Source organism: Macaca mulatta, chromosome 6 (genome assembly GCF_049350105.2).
Source record: "Macaca mulatta isolate MMU2019108-1 chromosome 6, T2T-MMU8v2.0, whole genome shotgun sequence".
Classification (NCBI taxonomy): domain Eukaryota; kingdom Metazoa; phylum Chordata; class Mammalia; order Primates; family Cercopithecidae; genus Macaca; species Macaca mulatta.
In genome coordinates, this window is record NC_133411.1 from 168,925,095 (window position 1) to 168,945,278 (window position 20,184).

Consider the following 20,184-nt stretch of genomic DNA (forward strand, 5'->3'; position numbering starts at 1 on the left):
CACCATGTTAGCCAAGCTGGTCTTGAACTCCTGGCTTCAAAGTGATCCACCCACCTCAGCCTCCCAAAGCATTAGGATTACAGGTGTGAGCCACCGTGCCCAAACTTTTATTTCAGGAGCCCTTCATAGTCTGCAAAAAAAATTTTAAGAGCATTTCCACTTATGTGCATTATATCAATATTTAGTATATTAAAAATTAAGATAGAAAATTTTAAAGTATTTAATCCCTTTAAAAAATAACACGTTTCATGTTACTATCAATAATTTTATGTCAAGTCAGGAACGATGGATGGTTTATGCCTGTAATCCCAGCACTTCAGGAGGCCAATGTGGGAGTATTGCTTGAGACCAGAGCTCCAGACCAGCCTAAGCAACCTAGCAAGGTTCCGTCTCTACAAAAAAAAGTTAAAAAAAAAAAAAATTAGCTGGACATAGTGGCTTCATGCTACTTGGGAGGCTGAGGCAGGAGGATTGATTGCTTGAGCCCAGGAGTTCAGGACTGCAGTGAGCTATGATCCCACTGCTGCACTTCATCCTGGGTGACACAGACCTTGTCTCTAAAAAAAAAAGTTTTAATGAATTTTTTTTTAATTTTTATGAAAAAATCTTCCAACTCAAAGACACATTTTAGTGAGAAGAGTGACATTTTTGCAAATCTCTTTAATGCATGGCTTGATAGAAAACAGCAAGAGTCTCACATCTCCTATATTCAGTTTGTCATGAGATCACAGTGCAGTCATTGACAGGATGACAGTGAAAAAAGTAGACCCTTTAATTTTGTATTATGAAAATAGTTTTGGCCAGATAGACACCTTGAAAGGGTCTCCAGAACGCCTACAGAGCCTTGGACTACATTTTGAGAACTACTGTCAGATTGTGCCTGGAGCTCAATGGCTTAGACTTAGCAAAATCAGGGCTGAGATTCCTGAAGGACTGTCTGTGTCTCCAAGGAATAGGAAATAGACTTGTTCATCTAGAAACAGCTTTGGTTAAGAGAAGATGCCCGAGACCACCATTGCCGTGAGTGTAGAGATTTTGTTTCTTAGGCTTCGTCCTCCTCTTCCTCTCAATCACACTGAAATCTTATAGGTGCTACACAAGGCCAACATTACATGCTCCCAGTGGGTGGGCCAAGCAGTGCATTGTCTGGAAAGGAAAGGATGTCAGCAGGTGTGAGTTTGCTTAAGCCAAGGAGTTTTTATCGGGCACTGTTACTTTGCTGCTTCTAACATTTGTAAGAAAAGATATATTCAAACCTTTTGAAAATGTTTGACCATAGAAAAGCTTCAGAGTTCAAAAGTAGAAAGTAAGTGTTAAGGTAGGAAGGTGGCCTGTATTTGCCTATTGCTGCTAGAATGTATGATTTTAAAGCTATGGCCAGGTACCGTGGCTCACACCTGTAATCTCAGAACTTCGGGAGGCCAATGCGGGCGAGCACCTGAGGTCAGGAGTTCGAGACCAACCTGACCAACATGGTGAAACCCCATCTCTACTAAAAATATAAAAATTAGCCAGGCACAATGGCACATGCCTGTAATCCCGGCTACTTGGGAGGCTAAGGCAGGAGAATTGCTTGAACCCAGGAGCTGGAGATTGCAGTGAGCCAAGATCACGCCACTGCACTCCAACCTGTGTGACAGAGCAAGCCTCCATCTCAAAAAATTTTAAAAAGTTATATGATGCTTCCCACCCCCCACCAAAAAAGCATACCAGAATTTACTTTTAAGGTAGTAACACTGTGATGTTGTACATGTTCTTATTCCAACAATATTGCAATGGGTCAAAATAATTTTTGGAGGCTGGGTGCGGTGGCTCAAACCTGTAATCCCAGCACTCTGGGGGGCTGAGGCAGGTGGATCACCTGAGGTCAGGAGTTCCAGACCAGCCTGGCCAATATGGCAAAACCTCATCTCTACTAAAAATACAAAATTAGCCGGGCATGGTGGCGGGCGCCTGTCCCAGCTACCCAGGAAGCTGAGGCAGGGGAATCGCTTGAACCCGACAGGCGGAGGTTGCAGTAAGCTGAGATCATGCCACTGTACTCCAGCCTGGGTAACACAGTGAGACCCTGTCTCAAAAAAAATTTTTTTTGATCTTTTAGAATTGCCCTGGAGACTCTGAGAAACATTCTTTAAAATATCTACTATTTCTCATCTGCCTCCTGAGTAGACCATGAGCTCATGAAAAGGGCCACATTTATGTTGTTAATAGTACCAGCAGCTACCACTGTACTAGAGACTTAGTAAACTGGTATTAAAGGATATTCCACAAGAGGTGGTTTTAATGTGAACAACCATCACTATTCAAAAGTCTTCTAATTCTGTGCCCTTTTGGTGCCTGTTTTTTCAGATTTCTCCTTCACTACTAACCAATATCTGTTACCTCAAGATAAATAGAAACTAATCATCTCCATAAATTTTAAGACCCAGCAGGTAATTCAAATGTCAGCTTAGGAGGCTTGCTTGCTATTTTTTCTCAGCCAGGCACAGGTCCTGTAATCCTAGCACTTTGGGAGGCTGAGGTGGGCAGACTCCTTTAGCTCAGGAGTTCAAGACCAGCCTGGACAATATGGTGAAACCCCGTCTCTACAAAAAATACAAAAAACTACTTGGGTGTGGTGGTGTGCGCCTGTAGTCCCAGCTACTTGAGGGGCTGAGGCAGGAGGATTGCTTGAGCCCAGGAGGTCGAGGCTGCAGTGAACTGAGATCATGCCACTGCACTCTAGCCTGGGTGACAAAGTGAAACCAACCTATCTAAAAAAAAAAAAAAAAAAAAAAAAAAAAAAAAGGCTTACTTGCTATTTTTCACATTCCAAAGAATGCAGTGGGAGACAGAGACGACAGCTTGGTGTCACTGAATCAAAGTCAGTAACTTATCTGTGACTTAACCCAGTATTGCCCGAAGTGGCCACCTCACCCTGGAGTTTCTGGCCCTAGTTACTCAAGTAAACTTTCTTAGTAGTGTTATTTCGTTAAGTGTGTAGTTCTGGCAAATTTGGAGGGCTCAGCTAGGGTTTCTCAACAGTGAATCCAGTAATCATACCCATGGAGCTCAAAACAACATTCTGTAGGCTGGGCACAGTGGCTCATGCCTATAATCCCAACACGTAGGGAGGCCAAGGCAGGAGGATCGCTTGAGCTTAGGAGTTTGAGACCAGCCTGGGCAATATAGCAAGACCCCATTTCTGTAATAATAAATACATAATAAAAATAAAAAGCATTCTGTAAAGAAGGTCACTCTAAGCCAGTCTAGCCTGTCTTGCACGGCCATGTAGAATGTCCTCAGATGTTGAACATTCAACTTGGCCTGTAAGCATCTGTCTCCTGGTTTTTAAGTTTTCATTTTTTGCATCTTGGATATTTCCAAGGATTAAAAAATCCCCAACTTGGCCGGGCGCGGTGGCTCAAGCCTGTAATCCCAGCACTTTGGGAGGCCGAGACGGGCGGATCACGAGGTCAGGAGTTCGAGACCATCCTGGCTAACACGGTGAAACCCCGTCTCTACTAAAAAAATACAAAAAACTAGCCAGGCGAGGTGGTGGGCGCCTGTAGTCCCAGCTACTCGGGAGGCTGAGGCAGGAGAATGGCGTAAAAACCCGGGAGGCGGAGCTTGCAGTGAGCTGAGATCCGGCCACTGCACTCCACCCTGGGCGACATAGCGAGACTCTGTCTCAAAAAAAAAAAAAAAAAATCCCCAACTTTTCCTTTCATTTCAGTCTCCTCACCTTCTCCAGGCCACATTTCCATCAAGTCTTATGTTTTCTGTATATTCCCACACTGTGTCCTAACTACTTTTCCAGTTTTCACAGGAGCAGCTTTTCCATTGGTTGGGGCCTCTGCAGGAGGTTTCCCCAGGAAATTGGGATTTCTAAAACAAATTCATACTCATATGGTGGTTTTTCCGTGTAGAGTGCACTGTGGGTTCATTCCTTCATTTTACTCATGGATCCATGCTGTTAAATTTACCTATTTTAAAAATCTCAACCATTTTTCTAAGAACTAGCTAGGTGCAGTGGCTTACACCTGTAATCCCAACACTTTGGGAGGCTGAGGCAGGAGGATCACTTGAAACCAGGAGTTCGAGACCTTAGCCTAGTCAACATACTGAGACCCCATCTCTACCAAAAAATGTTTTAAAACCAAGTCAGGTATGGTGGCACATGCTTGTAGCCCCAGCTAGTTGGGAGGCTGAGGCAGGAGGATCACTTGAGCACAGGAGTTTGAGGCTGCAGTGAGCTATGACTGAGCCACCACACTCCAGCCTGGGTAATAGTGAGAGACCCTGTCTCTGAAAGAAAAAAAAATATGCCTTTCCATGTGTGCTTCCCTTTCATCACAAGCACTGCAGCCAGTTTGTTGTGGTTGGTGATTTTTAGCCTTTTGCTCCTTGCCCTATTCCCTGCAAAACGCCCATCTCACTTTACAAATAACTGTACTTAAGGAGATAGTGTTATACCATGTCTTAAGTGTGGAAGCTGGGGAGTTGCTAAGCCTACATGTTATAGATGCTCCTATAACTTTAGGGACATCGTGGCACTGGGCATACATCTGAGCTTCGGCAAAATGACGAGACCTCATACACTGTCCTTCAGAGCTGCTTGGATAAAGCCAAAGACATGAATGTTTGTGTCATCCATAAATGCTGAGAGTTGCAGTTCCTACAACGTTTTATGTAACTAAAAGTAGGGGAGAGTGCTTTAAGAAATGTTGCTGGCCAGGTGCAGTGGCTCACACCTGTAATCCCAGCACTTTGGAAGGCCAACATGGGTGAATAGCTTTAGCCCAGGAGTTCGAGACCAGCCTGGGCAACATGGCGAAACCCTATCTTTAGTAAAAATACAAAGAATTAGCCAGGCATGGTGGTACACACCTGTAGTCCCAGGTACTTAGGAGGCTGAGGTGGAGGATCACCAGAGCCCAGGAAGTCAAGGCTGCAGTGAGCCAAGATGGCACCACTGCATTCCAGCCTGGGAGTGAGACCCTGTCTTAAAAAGAAAAAGAGATGTTGTCGGGCTTAGTAGTTATTTCTGGTGCCCCTTCACTCTCTGAACTGGCCTCTGAGACTACTGGTAAGTAACATTTCACTCAACTTTCAAGCTAGGATCTAAGTTGGTGCAGGAAGACTAGGCGCAGGAGCTTTTTAGAGGCATTTTACTGCCTGAATAGATAGTGGGAGGAGAAGCTGGCAGCAGGCGTCAGATGTAAACCTGATGGAAGATATATTTTTGCAAGCATGGTCTGATCCCAAGAAGTAAGCAGGCCTGCAAATCCTTTTACCACCAGTTCTGTAAAACTTGGGATGTCCAAGGGAAAGGCTATGATAACAGACCCAAGAGGACGGCTGTTAAGACAGCTGTGGAAGTTAATGGCTGCTTTAATCTTGGAAAAGATCTTTAAGAGGAAGAGTCCAATAATCCCCCAAGACCAAAGTGCAAATCTGAGACACCACATAGGATGGGAAATATCTCGACGAGCCCTCATCCGTTTCCTCTGCTTGTTATCTGTGCTCTCTCCAGATTGCCCTTGGCTTAAGAGGAAAGGCTGGAGCTGCTGGCGCTCAGCTGCGCAGCCCCCGTTCAGATGCAGCCTTATGAGCCTGCAGCCTGTGGTCACTGCCAGCTGGATTGTATGTTCCTTCCTGTTGTTTTCTGTGATCACTTCCCTTCATTACTGTGCCGGTTCCCTCCCTATGCTCGTCCCTCCCCTTAAGAAATACAGGAGGGACGAGGATAGGGAAGAGAAACTCTTCCTCTAACCTTATCTGTGGCTACTGTGTACTTGATACATACCCACACAATCCTAGTCAACTCTCCTTGAAGTGATTTCAGTTAGGGATTCTTTCCAGCCTGCTTCCTCAGTATTTGATAGTAACAAGCTTAATCCTTCCATCAGCTGGATTTCCTTTTAAAAAGTATGTGCGCATTCCACCAGAAGTGGCTGAAAAATACGTTCCTTCAGTGAACTGCACAATTAAAAGCTGTACAGGGAAAGGAAGCTATCATTTGCAATCACTTCCTCCTGTTGTGTGCAGAGCTATCCTGACCTCACACTATTCCAGATCCATTAATGCCTCTGAAAATGAAAAATTGATTACTGTGCTTGCTTCGACAGCACATATACTAAAATTGGAAGGATACAGAGAAGATTAGCATGGACTCTGGAAAAAAAAAGTCAATTAAAAAAATGGATTACTTGCTACCAGCCAGTCCAAGTAGGGTGAAAATAACGTTAGCACATGAGAACGACTGCTTACAACCCTTCAAGGGGCAGTTTACGGGCTGGGCACAGTGGCTCATGCCTGTAATCCCAGCACCTTCGGAGGGCGAGGTGGGAGGATCGCTTGAGCCCAGGAGTTCAGAACCACCTGGATAATATAGGGAAACCCTGTCACTACAAAATAAATTTTTTTATGTTAGCTAGGGGTGGTAGCGCATACCTGTAGTCCCAGCTACTCAGAAGGCTTAGGCAGGAAGACCACTTGAACCACAGGGTTGAGGCTGCAGTGAGCCATGGCTGCACCATTGCACTCCAACCTGGGCAACGGAGCGAGACTCTGTCTCATAAATAAATAAATAAATAGCCAGATGTGATGGCAGGCGCCTGCACTCCAGCCTGGGCAACAGAGTGAGACTCCATCTCATAAATAAAACAAAAATTAGCCAGGTGTGATGGCAGGTGCCTGCATTCCAGCCTGGGCAACAGAGCAAGACTCCATCTCAAAAATAAATAAATAAATCAAAAATTAGCCAGGCATGATGGCAGGTGCCTGTAATCCCAGCTACTCGGGAGGCTGAGGTGGGAGAATCACTTGAACTCAGGAATCAGAAGTTGCAGTGAGCCAAGATTGCACCATTACACTCCAGCCTGGGCAACACAGCGAGGCTCCGTCTCAAAAAAAATGTTAGTTTATGAAAATGAGTGAGAGAGCTCGGCGCAGTGGCTGGACGCACTGGCTCATGCCTGTAATCCCAGCATTTTGGGAGACTGAAGTGGGAGGACTGCTTGAGTCCAGGAGTTCAAGACCAGCCTGGGCAACATGGTGAGCCCCTATCTCTACAAAGATAATTTATTTTTAAATTAGCCAGGCCTGGTAGTATGTCTATCTGTGGTCCCAGCTATTCAGGAAGCTGAGGTCAGAGGATCGCCTGAGCCCTGGAGGTCGAGGCTACAGTGAGCCAGGATTGCACAAGTGCACTCCAGCCTAAACTGTGCAAGACCTTGTCTCAAAAACAATACGACTAAAAAGAGTAAGGATGTTCTCTATTTTTACATTTCAAAGCATCAGAATTTTCAATCTTCCTGGCCACAAGTTGGTACTTGTTAAAGCTAGGTTGGGTACACAGGGGTTTGTTTTACTGGTCTACTTTTACAAATATCTGAGATATTCTGTAATAAAAACATTAATATTGCCAGGCGGGGTGGCTCATGCCTGTAATCCCAGTTATTTGGGAGGCTGAGGTGGGCAGATCACCTGAGGTCAGGAGTTTGAGACCAGCCTAACATGGTGAAACCCCATCTCTACTAAAAATACAAAATTAGCTGGGTGTGGTGGCACATGTCTGTAATCCCAGGTACTCGGGAGGCTGAGGCAGGAGAACTGCTTGAACCGGGGAAGTGGAGGTTGCAGTGAGCCGAGAATGTGCCACTGCATTCCAGCCTGGGCAACAAGAGCAAAACTCCATCTCAAAAAAAAAAAAAAAACAAAAAATTAATATAAAATTTTCTAGTTGCCCAGTCCTCTGAGATCTGCAAGCTAGGAATACGTGCCATCATACAAAAGTTAAGTTCTATCAGCCAGAACTAGAAATATGATTCCCTGCCGCCTTTTTCCTTTCACTCAAGTGGAAACTGGAAGCTCCCATTTCCCCCTTCACTAAGGCACAACAAGGTCTGCTGCCTCACTGCCAAGGAAGCCCACAGCAAGTGATCTGTGCCAGTGACCCAGTGTCAGCTAGTCTTCATTTCCATCAGTCCCAGCTGCCGGTTCCGCTTGCAGAAAAATATGGCCTATTAAGGTGGGAACCACTACTAGGCACTGGGCTCATCAGCCATCAGTCGTCATGACAGATGTGAAGGGAATCCCCACCCAAAAAGGCTTCTGGAGAAACTCTTGGTTTCATATGTGAAGAGGTGGATTTGAAGATACTGGAATCTCACTGTCCCTCTGCGGCCTACAGTACCAGACTGACGTCCACATCAGAGACATGCCCCCCTGGACTCACACCCAGCAACTGCCACGTGCTGTCTGAGCCAGTGGCAAACAGCTTCCACTCGGTGCCTCCCACTCAAAGTCAGAAATCCACAAACCCGAAACTCCTCAGGGATGGGAGTAAGGGAACAGAGGTAGGGAAAACAGTAATTAAATATCAAAGGAGTAGGTTTTCCTAGGCTATACACAGTACTTGATCTCAAGTTTGTAAGGCGTAGTTTGATTGCCCCAAAATTAAATGCTGTTTGCAACTTTGCCCATAAACTTAACTGGGAGAAAAGGGCTGATAGTTTCCTAGGGCAGTGTGGTACTTTGATTGGATTCTGAATTAGCATCAGAGGCTGGAGATTATAGTTTCAGCTTGTGCTACAGAAGCTCGTCTGGCCCATCTCATTTCCTACAGATGTTAAGAAAGCCGAATCTAGGCATGTGAAGGGTCGTATCCATCCTTGTCTTCTGTAAGGCTGTTCTTACTAAAGGCGCTGGCTGTGCTTTTCTGGGCACTAACATGTCAGGCTCTTCTTTTACCTCAGGGCACTCCACAATGATGTTACAGTTCAACTTATGTAGAAGATCGCCCAAATTTTGAGCTGCCTACTCAGGATCCAGAGGACTTAGGCACTGAGCTAAAACAAAACTCAGAAACAGTGGATTATATTCTAATTAACAACAATAAAAATTCCTGGCCCGGCACAGTGGCTGACACCTGTAATCCCAGCACTTTGGGAGGCCGAGGTGGGCAGATCATGAGGTCAGGAGTTCAAGACCAACCTGACCAACATGGTGAAGCCCTGTCTCTACTAAAAATACAAAAATGAGTCGGGTGCGGTGGCGCATGTCTGTAGTCCCAGCTACTTGGGAGGCTGAGGCAGGAGAATCGCTTGAACCCAGGAGGCAGAGGTTGCAGTGAGCAGAGATCGTACCACTGCACTCCAGCCTGGGTGACAGAGCAAGACTCCGTCTCTAAATAAATAAATCTCATTCCAATTAAGCAAAGATTTGGCAGCATGCTAATCACTAGAGAAAAGGATCCTTAAAAAACAACATATGGCCAGGCACAGTGGCTCATGCCTGTAATCTCAGCACTTTGGGAGGCTGAGGCGGGTGGATCACCTGAGATCAGAAGTTCGAGACCAGCCTGACCAACATGGAGAAACCCTGTCTCTACTAAAAATACAAAATTAGCCAGGCGTTGTGGCACATGCCTGTAATCCCAGCTACTCAGGAGCCTGAGGCAGGAGAATCGCTTGATCCCGGGAGGTGGAGGTTGCAGTAAACCAAGATCACGCCATTGCACTCCAGCCTGGGCAACAACAGTGAAATTCCATCTCAAAAAAAAAAAAAGTCCAGGCACAGTCGCTCACGCTGTAATCCCAGCACCTTGGGAGGCCGAGGTGGGCGGATCACCTGAGGTCAGGAGTTTGAGACCAGCCTGACAAACATGGAGAAACCTCATCTCTACTAAAAATACAAAATTAGCCGGGGGTGGTGGCACATGCCTGTAATCCCAGCTACTTGGGAGGCTAAGGCAGGAGAATTGCTTGAACCCGGGGGAGGGAGGGCGCAGTAAGCCAAGATCATGCCATTGCACTCCAGCCTGGGCGACAAGAGCAAGACTCCGTCTCAAAAAAAAAAAACAAAAACAAAAACAAAAACAAAAAAAACCTCTTTATTCAAATAATTTCTTATTCTGAGAAAAGAATCATGGCCAGGTGCAGTGGCTCATGCCTATAATCCCAGCACTTTGGGAGGCCGGGGCAGGAGGATCACTTGAGTCCAGGAGTTTGACACCAGCCTGGGCAACAAAGCAAGACCTCGTCTCTATTATTTAAATTTAAAAAAAAAAAAAAAAACTTTACCTGAAAGAGGAAAAGTGAACTTACGCTTTCTTATGTGAAGGCCAGCATCAGTAAGATTTTCAGTTGCATCTATGGGTTGCATCACTCATTCCCTGCATCTTGTAGGAGTCGTGTCTATAAATATACTGATATACATGACCAGGATCAGTGTGAGTCTCCTGTAGGCCCTCTCAGATAATGAGCACATGGGTTGTTAATCTTCCCTGGTTCTCTCTGTTCCATTTTCATTAGTGAGACGTTTGAGAGAAAAAAGATATTAGCAGAGCCAGATTCCTGTGGTCTCTTTTTCATACTCATTTAGATAAACTGAAATGGGAGAATGTTTGAGATTAAAGCCTTCATGTACTCTGGAATAACACGAAGCCAAAGGATTGCCTTTCTGAAACAGAAAAGAAAGTACATTGACCTAAGTTGCTGGGCCAGTCATGTGAACTGTCTGTAGGTTTGAAAAGGCTCATTTCTCCTGATAACCAAGTGTTTCTGATTCCTAGGCCAAACCCTCGACCTCTCACTGAATGTGCTGGGCTATTCAAGAAGCGACCATCTGTCCATAAGGGCAGGATTCCTTAAAATTAAAACAAAGGAAAACAAGACAAACCCAGCAGCAGGCATGTAATTACAGCCAACGCTGAAGGGTAGGTTGTTTCTGTCAAAAAGCAGTTATGTTTGTGCACAGGGTCCTAATTAAACTGTTCACCCTTTCTCTATCTTTGGTCATAAAGAGGTCCCATAAAATCTCCTGCAGGTTGTTCTCCTTAGGAAGCACTGCTACTCAAAACAGCTCCCTAAAGTACAGCCAGTGATTGAATTTTAATAGAAAAAAAAAAAAAAAAAATTTAAAAACTAACTCCTAAAAAGTAAACATAGTTTTTAAATAACTAAATTTTTAAAAAATCAAAGACTTTATTGGATAAAGGTTACACAACATTCTTTAACATTTAAAACTCTGAGCATACTTAAGATGAGAAACAATTTTTATCATTCAAGTCTACAAAACAAAATAGGCTTATGAAGATTGAAGTACAGACAAAAGGTAGCATGAAGCAAAGCTTAAATATTAAGCAACTAAAGCAATGAAAGTGAAATAGCAACATGGTAGGTCTAGATTTTAAATACCACCAAGTTTCATTTTTTAAAAAAGGAAAATCTGGTTTGCAACAGAACACCTTTGAGAATATGCCATGAGAGAAAAAAAATATTTATATACTTATAACCTGATCTCTCCCAATTCTTTTGCTTTATATTATTACTTCTTGGCCATTTCCATTACTCTACACAAATAAAGAATTCTAAAGCTTAATTAAAAATCTTGATCATACACTTCATGTATAATTCCACCATGGTTTGGGAGTTATCTGGTTCCTGAAGTGAGCCTGCAAGGTACTGCTGGTGTTTTGTATCTGAAAGAACAAGACTGACCCAAACCAAAGCCCTAGGCCACATAGAGTAGGGCACCCCTATAGTATAGTTCATGTCATCTTTAGAACTCCCTGCTGCTACAGTTCCTGAGCTGATTTTTTTCTGACTTGATAAAATATATAATGACTTCATAATATGTAATTTTCCAAACAGACAATTGTAGAATGCAATAAAAACTTCAAATTATTTGCAGTATAATTAGAATTTGCATTAAGCTCATTAGACACAAGACTGCCTGCCTCTTCAAGTTGTAAAACAAATCATAGGTGTATTAAATGTTTTCAAACTCACCCAGAACCCTTTGGTAATCCTGAGTCTGGGGTTATTAGGTAATTCCAAACTTACACAGTAACATTATGGAAAGTCTGACTACTTAAGCCAAGTGCTCAGTTACCTGTTATGTTGCTTCATATGAATTTTAAGGGTTTTTATTTTTTGGCGTATTTTCCCTTTTTTGTAATAAGTAATCAATATGGATTATCTTTCTGGTTTAAAAAATAAATCAGTATTGCCACTAAAAAACTTCAGTTTTATTATTATTAAAAGTACGGCACCATCAAATATAAAATGCCTTAAAAATGTAGTACTAACAGGTCCATCTGGTTTTCTCATGTTTTCTCCATTCATTAAAAAAGAAAAATTAAGGTTTTTTATAATATTTACCAAAGACAAGAAAAAAATTACAGTCTCTATTAGTAAGAATTCATGCTCCATGCATGAAAAGTTTGACACTGTTTTAAAGGATCCTGTTCCTGCCACTTGTCCCCCAGGGCCAAGTCCTACTGACACCTGTTAGAATTTCTTGCACTTAGGAGGGGCTTTCTGGAGAGAGGTTCACATCAAAATTTAGACGTTATCACCTTTTTTGAACTAGATAAAACCAGTAAGGATACAGACAATAATAAAAGGCTTTCCAACCCAGCAGAATTAAGAACTAGCTCTTGGAGTATACATTTGCACTCCAAGATCAACACTAGCCTATCCTCTTTGAGTCAAAATTTGAAAGGTAAGAATGTAATTATGAAAATGTGCACAAAATGTTAAATACTAGTGGCAAATAAATATATCTTAATATGTTCTAACAAGCAAACATATATTCAAGATAATACAGCCCTGCTTTATTAAAGAAGGAAAAGATCCAAATTTTGTTTGTGGGGTGGGGTGGGGCACTTTGCCATCCTTTCAGCAGAATGTTATTTTCTGTTGTTTCTACTGGCACCCTGAAGGAAACATTGGCCTTGGCATATGTGACTATTGCTGTTTCATAGAAGAGCCATTTTAGAAATACCTTTGCTTGTATCTGAACTGATTAACCTAAACCTTGGAGAAAGCACAAAGTTTAAGTATGAAAAATAATTCAGCATTTCTGCATCATCCCATGTCTTTTAGGCCTGTCCAAACTGTACTGATAAGAACTTCACATTCAAAAGAAGTTACTGTCAGTGTTTCTTCATACCTAAAATTCAAGTGAGTTCTTGTGTGTGTAATTCACATCATTTTTCTCCTCATCTCATGCATGATTTATTGCAATAGTTTATTTTTTATAAAATATTCCCTAATACCTTTTCTTCGGTTTAAGATAGGACAATTTGCAAGTGCCCCTTTATAGACTTGTTTTTAACCACTGCCTTAACATTTACTTCTTAGTGCAGCTTTAAAAACTCCAATTTCATTCAGTCCTGATGCTCTGGTGTTCTCTGTGTCATTGTGGTACAGGTCCATGAAACCAGCAGCCTGCTAATGTCTTTGTGCTGAAATATAGTAAAGAAAAGGAAGAAAATGTAGTTAAGCACAAGTAATTATATGAGGAAAAGATGTCCTTGTTGTTTAAGCCCTACATAGACTGTGGGATCACACCTGATTTTTTCTTTTAAATCGGTTAAACCTGACCGATGTTGTTTTAAGAAAACAACTTACTGCCACTCTAAACCAGCAGAAATATTCATGTTATTTCTGAAGTATTATCAGGCCAGTTTCCAACACAAGTAAAATGGCTGTCATTTTTACATAATCAATGTGCACTTAGGTGTTTTTTTAAAAATACTTGCTTATAAATATCTGCCTAGTAACAGGGGAATTTTAATTTTGTTCTTTATATTGCCATTTCACAGTATAATGCTGTGAGAGTCAGTTTAGTTGCTGGGGACTGCTATGAAGCACCAACGGCCTTCTACTAGCACAGACTAGCCTACAGTTTTAGCAAATTTATAAACAGAGCCAGGCTATGTACAAATCAGCAGCAGGTTACACTGTCCACATACTTGCAGAGAGTAAAAAAAGAAGGGAGTGGAGGGTGCCTCCCCAGAAGTAGACACAGCACATCAGAAGGCATCAAGAGCACCATTTTGATACTAGAAGACAACACATGTACACTGGTTAGACTGACCAGTATCCCTTGTTACACCAGCAAACCTGATTATCAGCAGAGGCCTCTTCACCATACCTCCAACAAGAAGCAGGACTCTAAGCGCAGTATTTATAAAGGGCAGGGCTTATAAAAATGACTGCTAAATAGCATGACCAGAATGATCAACACTACCAACCTCCCTCTAATACTACGAAGTAGAAAGATGCCCACGGAAACCTTCTACAATCCCTGATTATGCTTCTCAAACCTGCAAACCCAAGTACCAACACGAGTTTCAATTCCAAAAGAGATGATCCGTGGAAAGAAAGATGAATTTTTTGGTCAAATGCATTTTTAAACCAAAAATGGTATTTCAGTGGAATGATAACAGACACAACAAACACAATGCAACAAGGAAAACAGAGAACCACCCCATCATTCCCATTATTTAACTTCCAAACATTTCACAGGAGGTATCTTCCCCATGTCAACAGAACTGACTTGATTTTGTGTTGCCTTCCGGTGTTCCCATGCTTCCTTCACTTACTAGATTAGGCCTACAAAATACATTTCACAGGGTATTCTATCACGTTTCTCCTCAAGCAATGAAAAGTGACCTCTAGGGACAAATACTACACACATCAAGATGAAAGATGAATGTAATCCTTGCTTCTGGAAAAAAAATCAAAAACAAAAAAACAATGATTTATGCTGTTTTGAAATTTGACATTCTTGGCCGGGCGCGGTGGCTCAAGCCTGTAATCCCAGCACTTTGGGAGGCCGAGACGGGCGGATCACTAGGTCAGGAGATGGAGACTATCCTGGCTAACACGGTGAAACCCCGTCTCTACTAAAAAAAAACTACAAAAAAAACTAGCCGGGCGAGGTGGTGGGCGCCTGTAGTCCCAGCTACTCGGGAGGCTGAGACAGGAGAATGGCGTAAACCCGGGAGGCGGAGCTTGCAGTGAGCTGAGATCCGGCCACTGCACTCCAGCCTGGGCTACAGAGCGAGACTCCGTCTCAAAAAAAAAAAAAAAAGAAATTTGACATTCAGCTCAGTTTTTACTTTCTAAAACTAAGATACTGTGCTAATATGATTGCAATACTAATAGATTCAGGCTCACACAGAACTTTGGAAGCAAATGTTCCCATTTTATAAACTGAAAGAAAAAAAGGTAAACACCCAATCCCATGTACAATTCCATTTCCTTCTATTTATGACTCTCAATATTTGGCTTCAATGTTAGTGAGGCCTGTTCAAGTTCAGTTAAAATCTATGGCAGGAAAGGCAAGGACTCAAGCAGATCTTACTATTCCTATGAGAGGTGCAGAAAAATAAAAAACACTATTCCCTCAAGAGATACGCATCTTAAGGGTGGCTACCACTGCTACACAGGTAAGTGTCCAAAATCCCAGCTGCAATCTCTAATCCAAAATTTGCCATTCTGACCCAGTTTGCAAATTACAGCTTCCATGCAACTATACAGTTCTTCACTAGCTGTACAAACACCAGAGGGTTAAACAGCCTCACTTCAAGGAAGCAATAAAAGTAGTAAGTTTCCAAGCAGTGCAAACACACAGAAATCCCTGAACTTTTCCTACCCTATAAGGGCCCAAAATAAGCCTTTTAGGCATTATCCAAAAATAAATGTACTTAAAGAAATAGACTATATTTCAGCACTATCTTTTACCATCCTCTGGAATTCTGAGTTGCTTTATGTAAATGATAATGGTTTTGAGACTAACTCACTAAGAATATATATACATATATGTTTTCATATATATATTCTTATATATATATATAAAGAAGTAATGACTAAGAAGTTTAATGAATATAAAAGTGACAAAGACTGAGATAGTGAAAAGATAAAAGAAATCCAGTATTTTTGACTTTCCATGGAGACTCAGTTGCTATTTGACATAATTCTGCAAGGTCACACCCAACTTCTACCACCCTAAGATAATATGCTCTCAATTCACGGAAGCTCACAGGAGACTCCTGTTTTTTGGCATGGCAGGTAGTATCAATGGAAAGTTATATTCATTCATTAAAACTATCACCTACACAAGGCACACCGGCTACCAAGGTCAATGAAAACTAAAGAAAAAGAACTAATGAATTCTTTTAAGTCTAGCCTAATCTACTTCAGGAATGATCAAGTGATGACATGATGCCCTCTTCACTTTGTGGCAGGGCTTAAAACAGACAGACCTGCCCGTTTCACTGTTAACTTCAATGCTCCCAGTCTGAATCCACAGTGGTCTGTCAGACACTGTAAGGGAGCAGCAGGACTCGTCACTGTCTGATGTAATAGCTGCCATTTGTTGAGACCTATGGTAGAAAAAACCAAGTTAACAAAAATAAAGCATTCGAGTTTTTTAAATCCATCCATTTTACCAAAAATAGTTTTAAAATAAGACCAAAATTCAGGTGAATTTTCATAACAAATTTATTCTGGATAACGTGCTGGCTTCACAGAAAGAGAAGCTTTGGTACTAAATGAAAACAGACTTGAGAGCTGTGTAGACACAACAGCCTTGGCCCAGAGAGGGCACTCTCCGGCTCAAGTCAAATCCGCAGCAAGATGCCATGGGGCACACCAAGATTCTGCCCTCCAAGCAAACTTACAAATGAAAGGGGAAATGCTAACTCACACTGGGTGTTCCTAACAAAAATGTCTTACTAATCTCACATTAGCCTAGTGCTGCAGAAGTCCTGATCTTCTCAGTCAGTATTCAGAGATAAGGCTGAACCTGTCATCCCTGTCCACACTATATAATTAATGAGCTCAATGACTTTTTTTTTTTTTTTGAGACAGAGTCTGGCTCTTGTCACCCAGGCTGGAGTGCAGTGGCGTGATCTTGGCTCACTGCAACCTCCACTTCCCAGGTTCAAGCGATTCTCCTGCCTCAGTCTTCCAAGTAGCTGTGATTATAGGCGCCCGCCACTACACCTGGCAATTTTTTTATATTTTTAGTAGAGATAGGGTTTCATCATTTTAGCCAGCCTGGTCTCAAACTCCTGACCTCAGGTGATCCACTCGCCTTGGCCTCCCAAAGTGCTGGGATTATAGGCGTGAGCCACCACACCGAGCCTCTTTTGACCCTTTTTAGCAAAATGACCAAGCACTGCCTGAACCCCTTTCCGCTTTAATCCCAATAACCACACTTGCATACTATTCAGGACCTAAATTTACTGTGTGAGGTAATACCTCGTTGAAATAAGTTATAACAAGATAAGCTTTTTTATGACACTTAAGCTTTCAAAACAGACTTCAAATACTAAGCATAATTTAAATGAAGGACTGCTATCTTAAGCCTAATTTTTAAACATATTTGCTTGTTTGCTTACTTTCCTAACTATAAATAAAAACAATTCACCTATCACATCAATGTAGTCAACTCTGGGATCATTAGTTAGATAACATCCAGTCTTTATAATCATTGTTTTTTTTAATCCTAAGTTAAAATTAGAAGCAGCAGTATATAATGAAAACCTTATAAAAGGCTTTTCTGACTCATCGAAAAGATTTTGTATACAACTGATCTAGAAAAATAATTCCCTCTGAATTTTAGCTCAGGGGAAAATAATTTTTTAGGTGAGATTTAATAATGAGGTATTTATCCTTTTGTTCATGGAAAAACTTAAAATACTATCAACTATAACCCAACAGCAATCACACAATAAGGGAATCTGAGTGCAATAAAGAAATTATCTTTTGAACCTCTCCCTCTGCAAGTAAAACTTGTTAGGTTTCAGCAATCATTCTAAATCTCCTTTTCAACTTTAAGCAAGGAGAGTCAAGATGTATCAAAGAATGATCTCATCCTTCCCTGTGCAATTCCTCACCTGCAACCCCCTGAAATGCCAAAATATTAACAAGCCAGTCCCTGGTCCACAGTGCCTGGCCTGTGAGTCTTTTGTGCTAGTGTTTAAGATAATCTTCCCCTCAATGCTTTTAGGGCCTCGAGGCTTTTCTTTAGAAATTTACCACTAGTACAGGATATCCATTAGGAAGAGCCAAGGAGACCCAGCTGTGACGCAGTAAGTGGAGGGAGAGACCTATGAAAAGGCGGCAATTTCATCGGAAATTACTTATTTTGTCCTTTGAGAGAAAAGTTTAAGTGCAACAATGGCAACTATTCTTGGGAAGCAGCAGAACTGTAACAGGGCAAATCAGAACAGGGTAACCCTCAATCTCCCTCTTAGTGTGCACGAAACAAGTAGAGCTTATGCTCTTAAAGAAAGCCCACAATTAAAAACTAAAATCTTAAGAGCATTGACATGTACCTATTATCTCACTGAACACTCCAAATGCATTTTCTTAATACAGTAAAGCATGATGCAACATGAACAAGCAGGAAAAGCATCAACAGTATCTCCTCTTACAATAGCCCTTCTGGCTTTCTAATCTTAGTGCTATTTTTCTAACCAGCTCTTTTACTGGAGTTTTAGACAAACTGCACGTATTTCTTCCCAGTATACCAGGACGCACACCAAGATGTGCCACTCCCAGCCAGATTCCTTGCTAAAAACTTAAACTGTTGCGGGAGATGACAGATTTGTGATTAAGAACATCCCCAAAATGAGCCATGGGTAAAAATGACTATCCTCGGGAAAATATGGCCACACCACACACAGATCAAGGCCTTGGAATGTGTGGCATTTCCCTCCTAGAAAGAGGAGACAATCTACTCAATCATACGAGCAGCAATAAAAATGAAAATGTTCAAATCCTTTTTCACCATACTGCAAAACATTAAAACAGTAAAATGCTATGGTCCCAGGGAAACACAGCATCTATGCAAATCAGCTAATTTACCCAAAAGCTGACAAATGTGGCTTTGTAGTTCTAGCACATTTGTGAAGTTCTCCTAATAGGACCTCCACTACATTGAGCCCTACCAGCTCAGATACTTCTCATGTGTCATGGAAAGGATTCGGGATGTGCAGGGCATCTGAGATGGTCATCGGTCATTAGGACATGTCTGAACCAGAATTGCTCATCATTCATTCACAAGAAGACAATCATTTCTCCCCATGCCAGGCCCTGTGCTTGGCATAAGGGAGAGTAGAATAGGAAAGTGAGTACCAGATCACTGAAATTTGTGTGTTAAATAAATGAATGGGGCAAGAGTTGAAATATGTTAATACAGGTCTCCTTTAACCATAATCTTCATGACCTTCGATTCAGTTAACCTCTACAAATGCCTATTCAAACCAGTGAGTTCATGCTACTTCCAGAGATTTGTGAATAATCATACTATGATTCTCGAAATTTTCAGGTACGAATAATATTGTTATAACATATTTTCATTTATACCGAGTGTACGCTGCAGAATGATAGTATCAAAAGCTACCAGAATTGACTGTGCAACACAAAGTGATTGCAGTGGTAGTAATGATAGCAAGTATTTACACAGCCTCATGCAAGACATTTTTTTATTGCTTTAAATATTCTTTTAAATTCTCACAATTACCTTATGAGGAGATACTATTATTCTCCCTATTTCACAGTTGATGATATTGGGAGTAACCTGCCTAAGATCACATAGTTTGTAAGTGGCTGATCCAAGTCAGGCTTTGAATCCAGCAAATCTGGCTCAAGAGCTTGTACTTTGAGCCATGTGCCTGAAAAGTGAAAGGGAATGGTTTTTTGCTCAATAAAAGCCTGCTATTAATCACTACTGTTGCAAAAATCTTTTTTGTGTTTTTTTTGAGACAGGGTCTCACTCTGTCGCCCAGGCTAGAGTGCAGTGGCACAATCATGGCTAACAGCAGCCTCAGCCTCTAAGGCTAAAGTGGTCCTCCCACCTCAGCCTCCCAAGTAGCTGGGACTACAGGCACGTGCCACCAAGCCCACCTTATTTTTTCGTTTTTGTAGAGACAGAGTTTCACCATGTTGCACATGCTGGTCTCAAACTCCTGGACTCAAATGATCCTCCTGCCTCGGTCTCCCAAAGTGCTAGGATTACAGGCATGAACCAAGGCGCCTGGTCCTAAAAATGTTAATGAATGCTTAAACTCACCTGCATCACTGGCAAGTCATATATATACTCCTGAGTATCCATTTCTATCTTTTACACTCAACTCGATGACATTCTCACATTACAAAAAATTTTTCTGAGGCAATAAAAAAATTCCATCATATTTTACCTGACACTCCTAGGCTTTTTCAATAGCTTTTAAGTGAATCTAAATGAGATTTAGATTACTAAATTAAATACAAAATTACCTTAAATAGTAAAAAACAAAAAAAACAAAAACAAAAGAAAAAGAAAAAGAAAAACAAGCCGCCCTTGCTAAAACCTGATATGCATTTTATTTATTTCTATTTTTTTTGAGATGGA

The 20,184-nt window shown here is 41.7% G+C and overlaps 1 protein-coding gene and 1 non-coding gene across 25 annotated transcripts in view; one reads left to right on the top strand and one right to left on the bottom strand.

The window, feature by feature from the left end:
* The window catches only part of PWWP2A (PWWP domain containing 2A), a 64,278-nt gene that overhangs the window by 4,806 nt on the left and 39,288 nt on the right, over positions 1-20,184 (bottom strand). For 7 of the 24 annotated variants that reach the window (XR_013394977.1, XR_013394970.1, XM_015141343.3 and 4 more), the window contains one exon: positions 10,951-13,237. The exons of 7 other annotated variants lie outside the window; for them this stretch is intronic. Coding sequence is in view for 4 of the 17 variants with exons in the window: in XM_015141343.3 (XP_014996829.1) it covers positions 13,224-13,237 (14 nt within the window). In the remaining 13 variants the exon portion in view is untranslated. Of the gene's footprint in view, positions 1-10,950; positions 13,238-16,045; positions 16,166-20,184 lie in introns of those variants that run through there. 10 more of the 24 variants (XR_001445635.3, XR_013394975.1, XR_013394974.1 and 7 more) reach the window with 4 other exon arrangements.
* LOC114679111 (U6 spliceosomal RNA) lies at positions 6,095-6,197 on the top strand. The gene has a single exon (XR_003730793.2). It is a non-coding gene; the product is annotated as a U6 spliceosomal RNA (small nuclear RNA).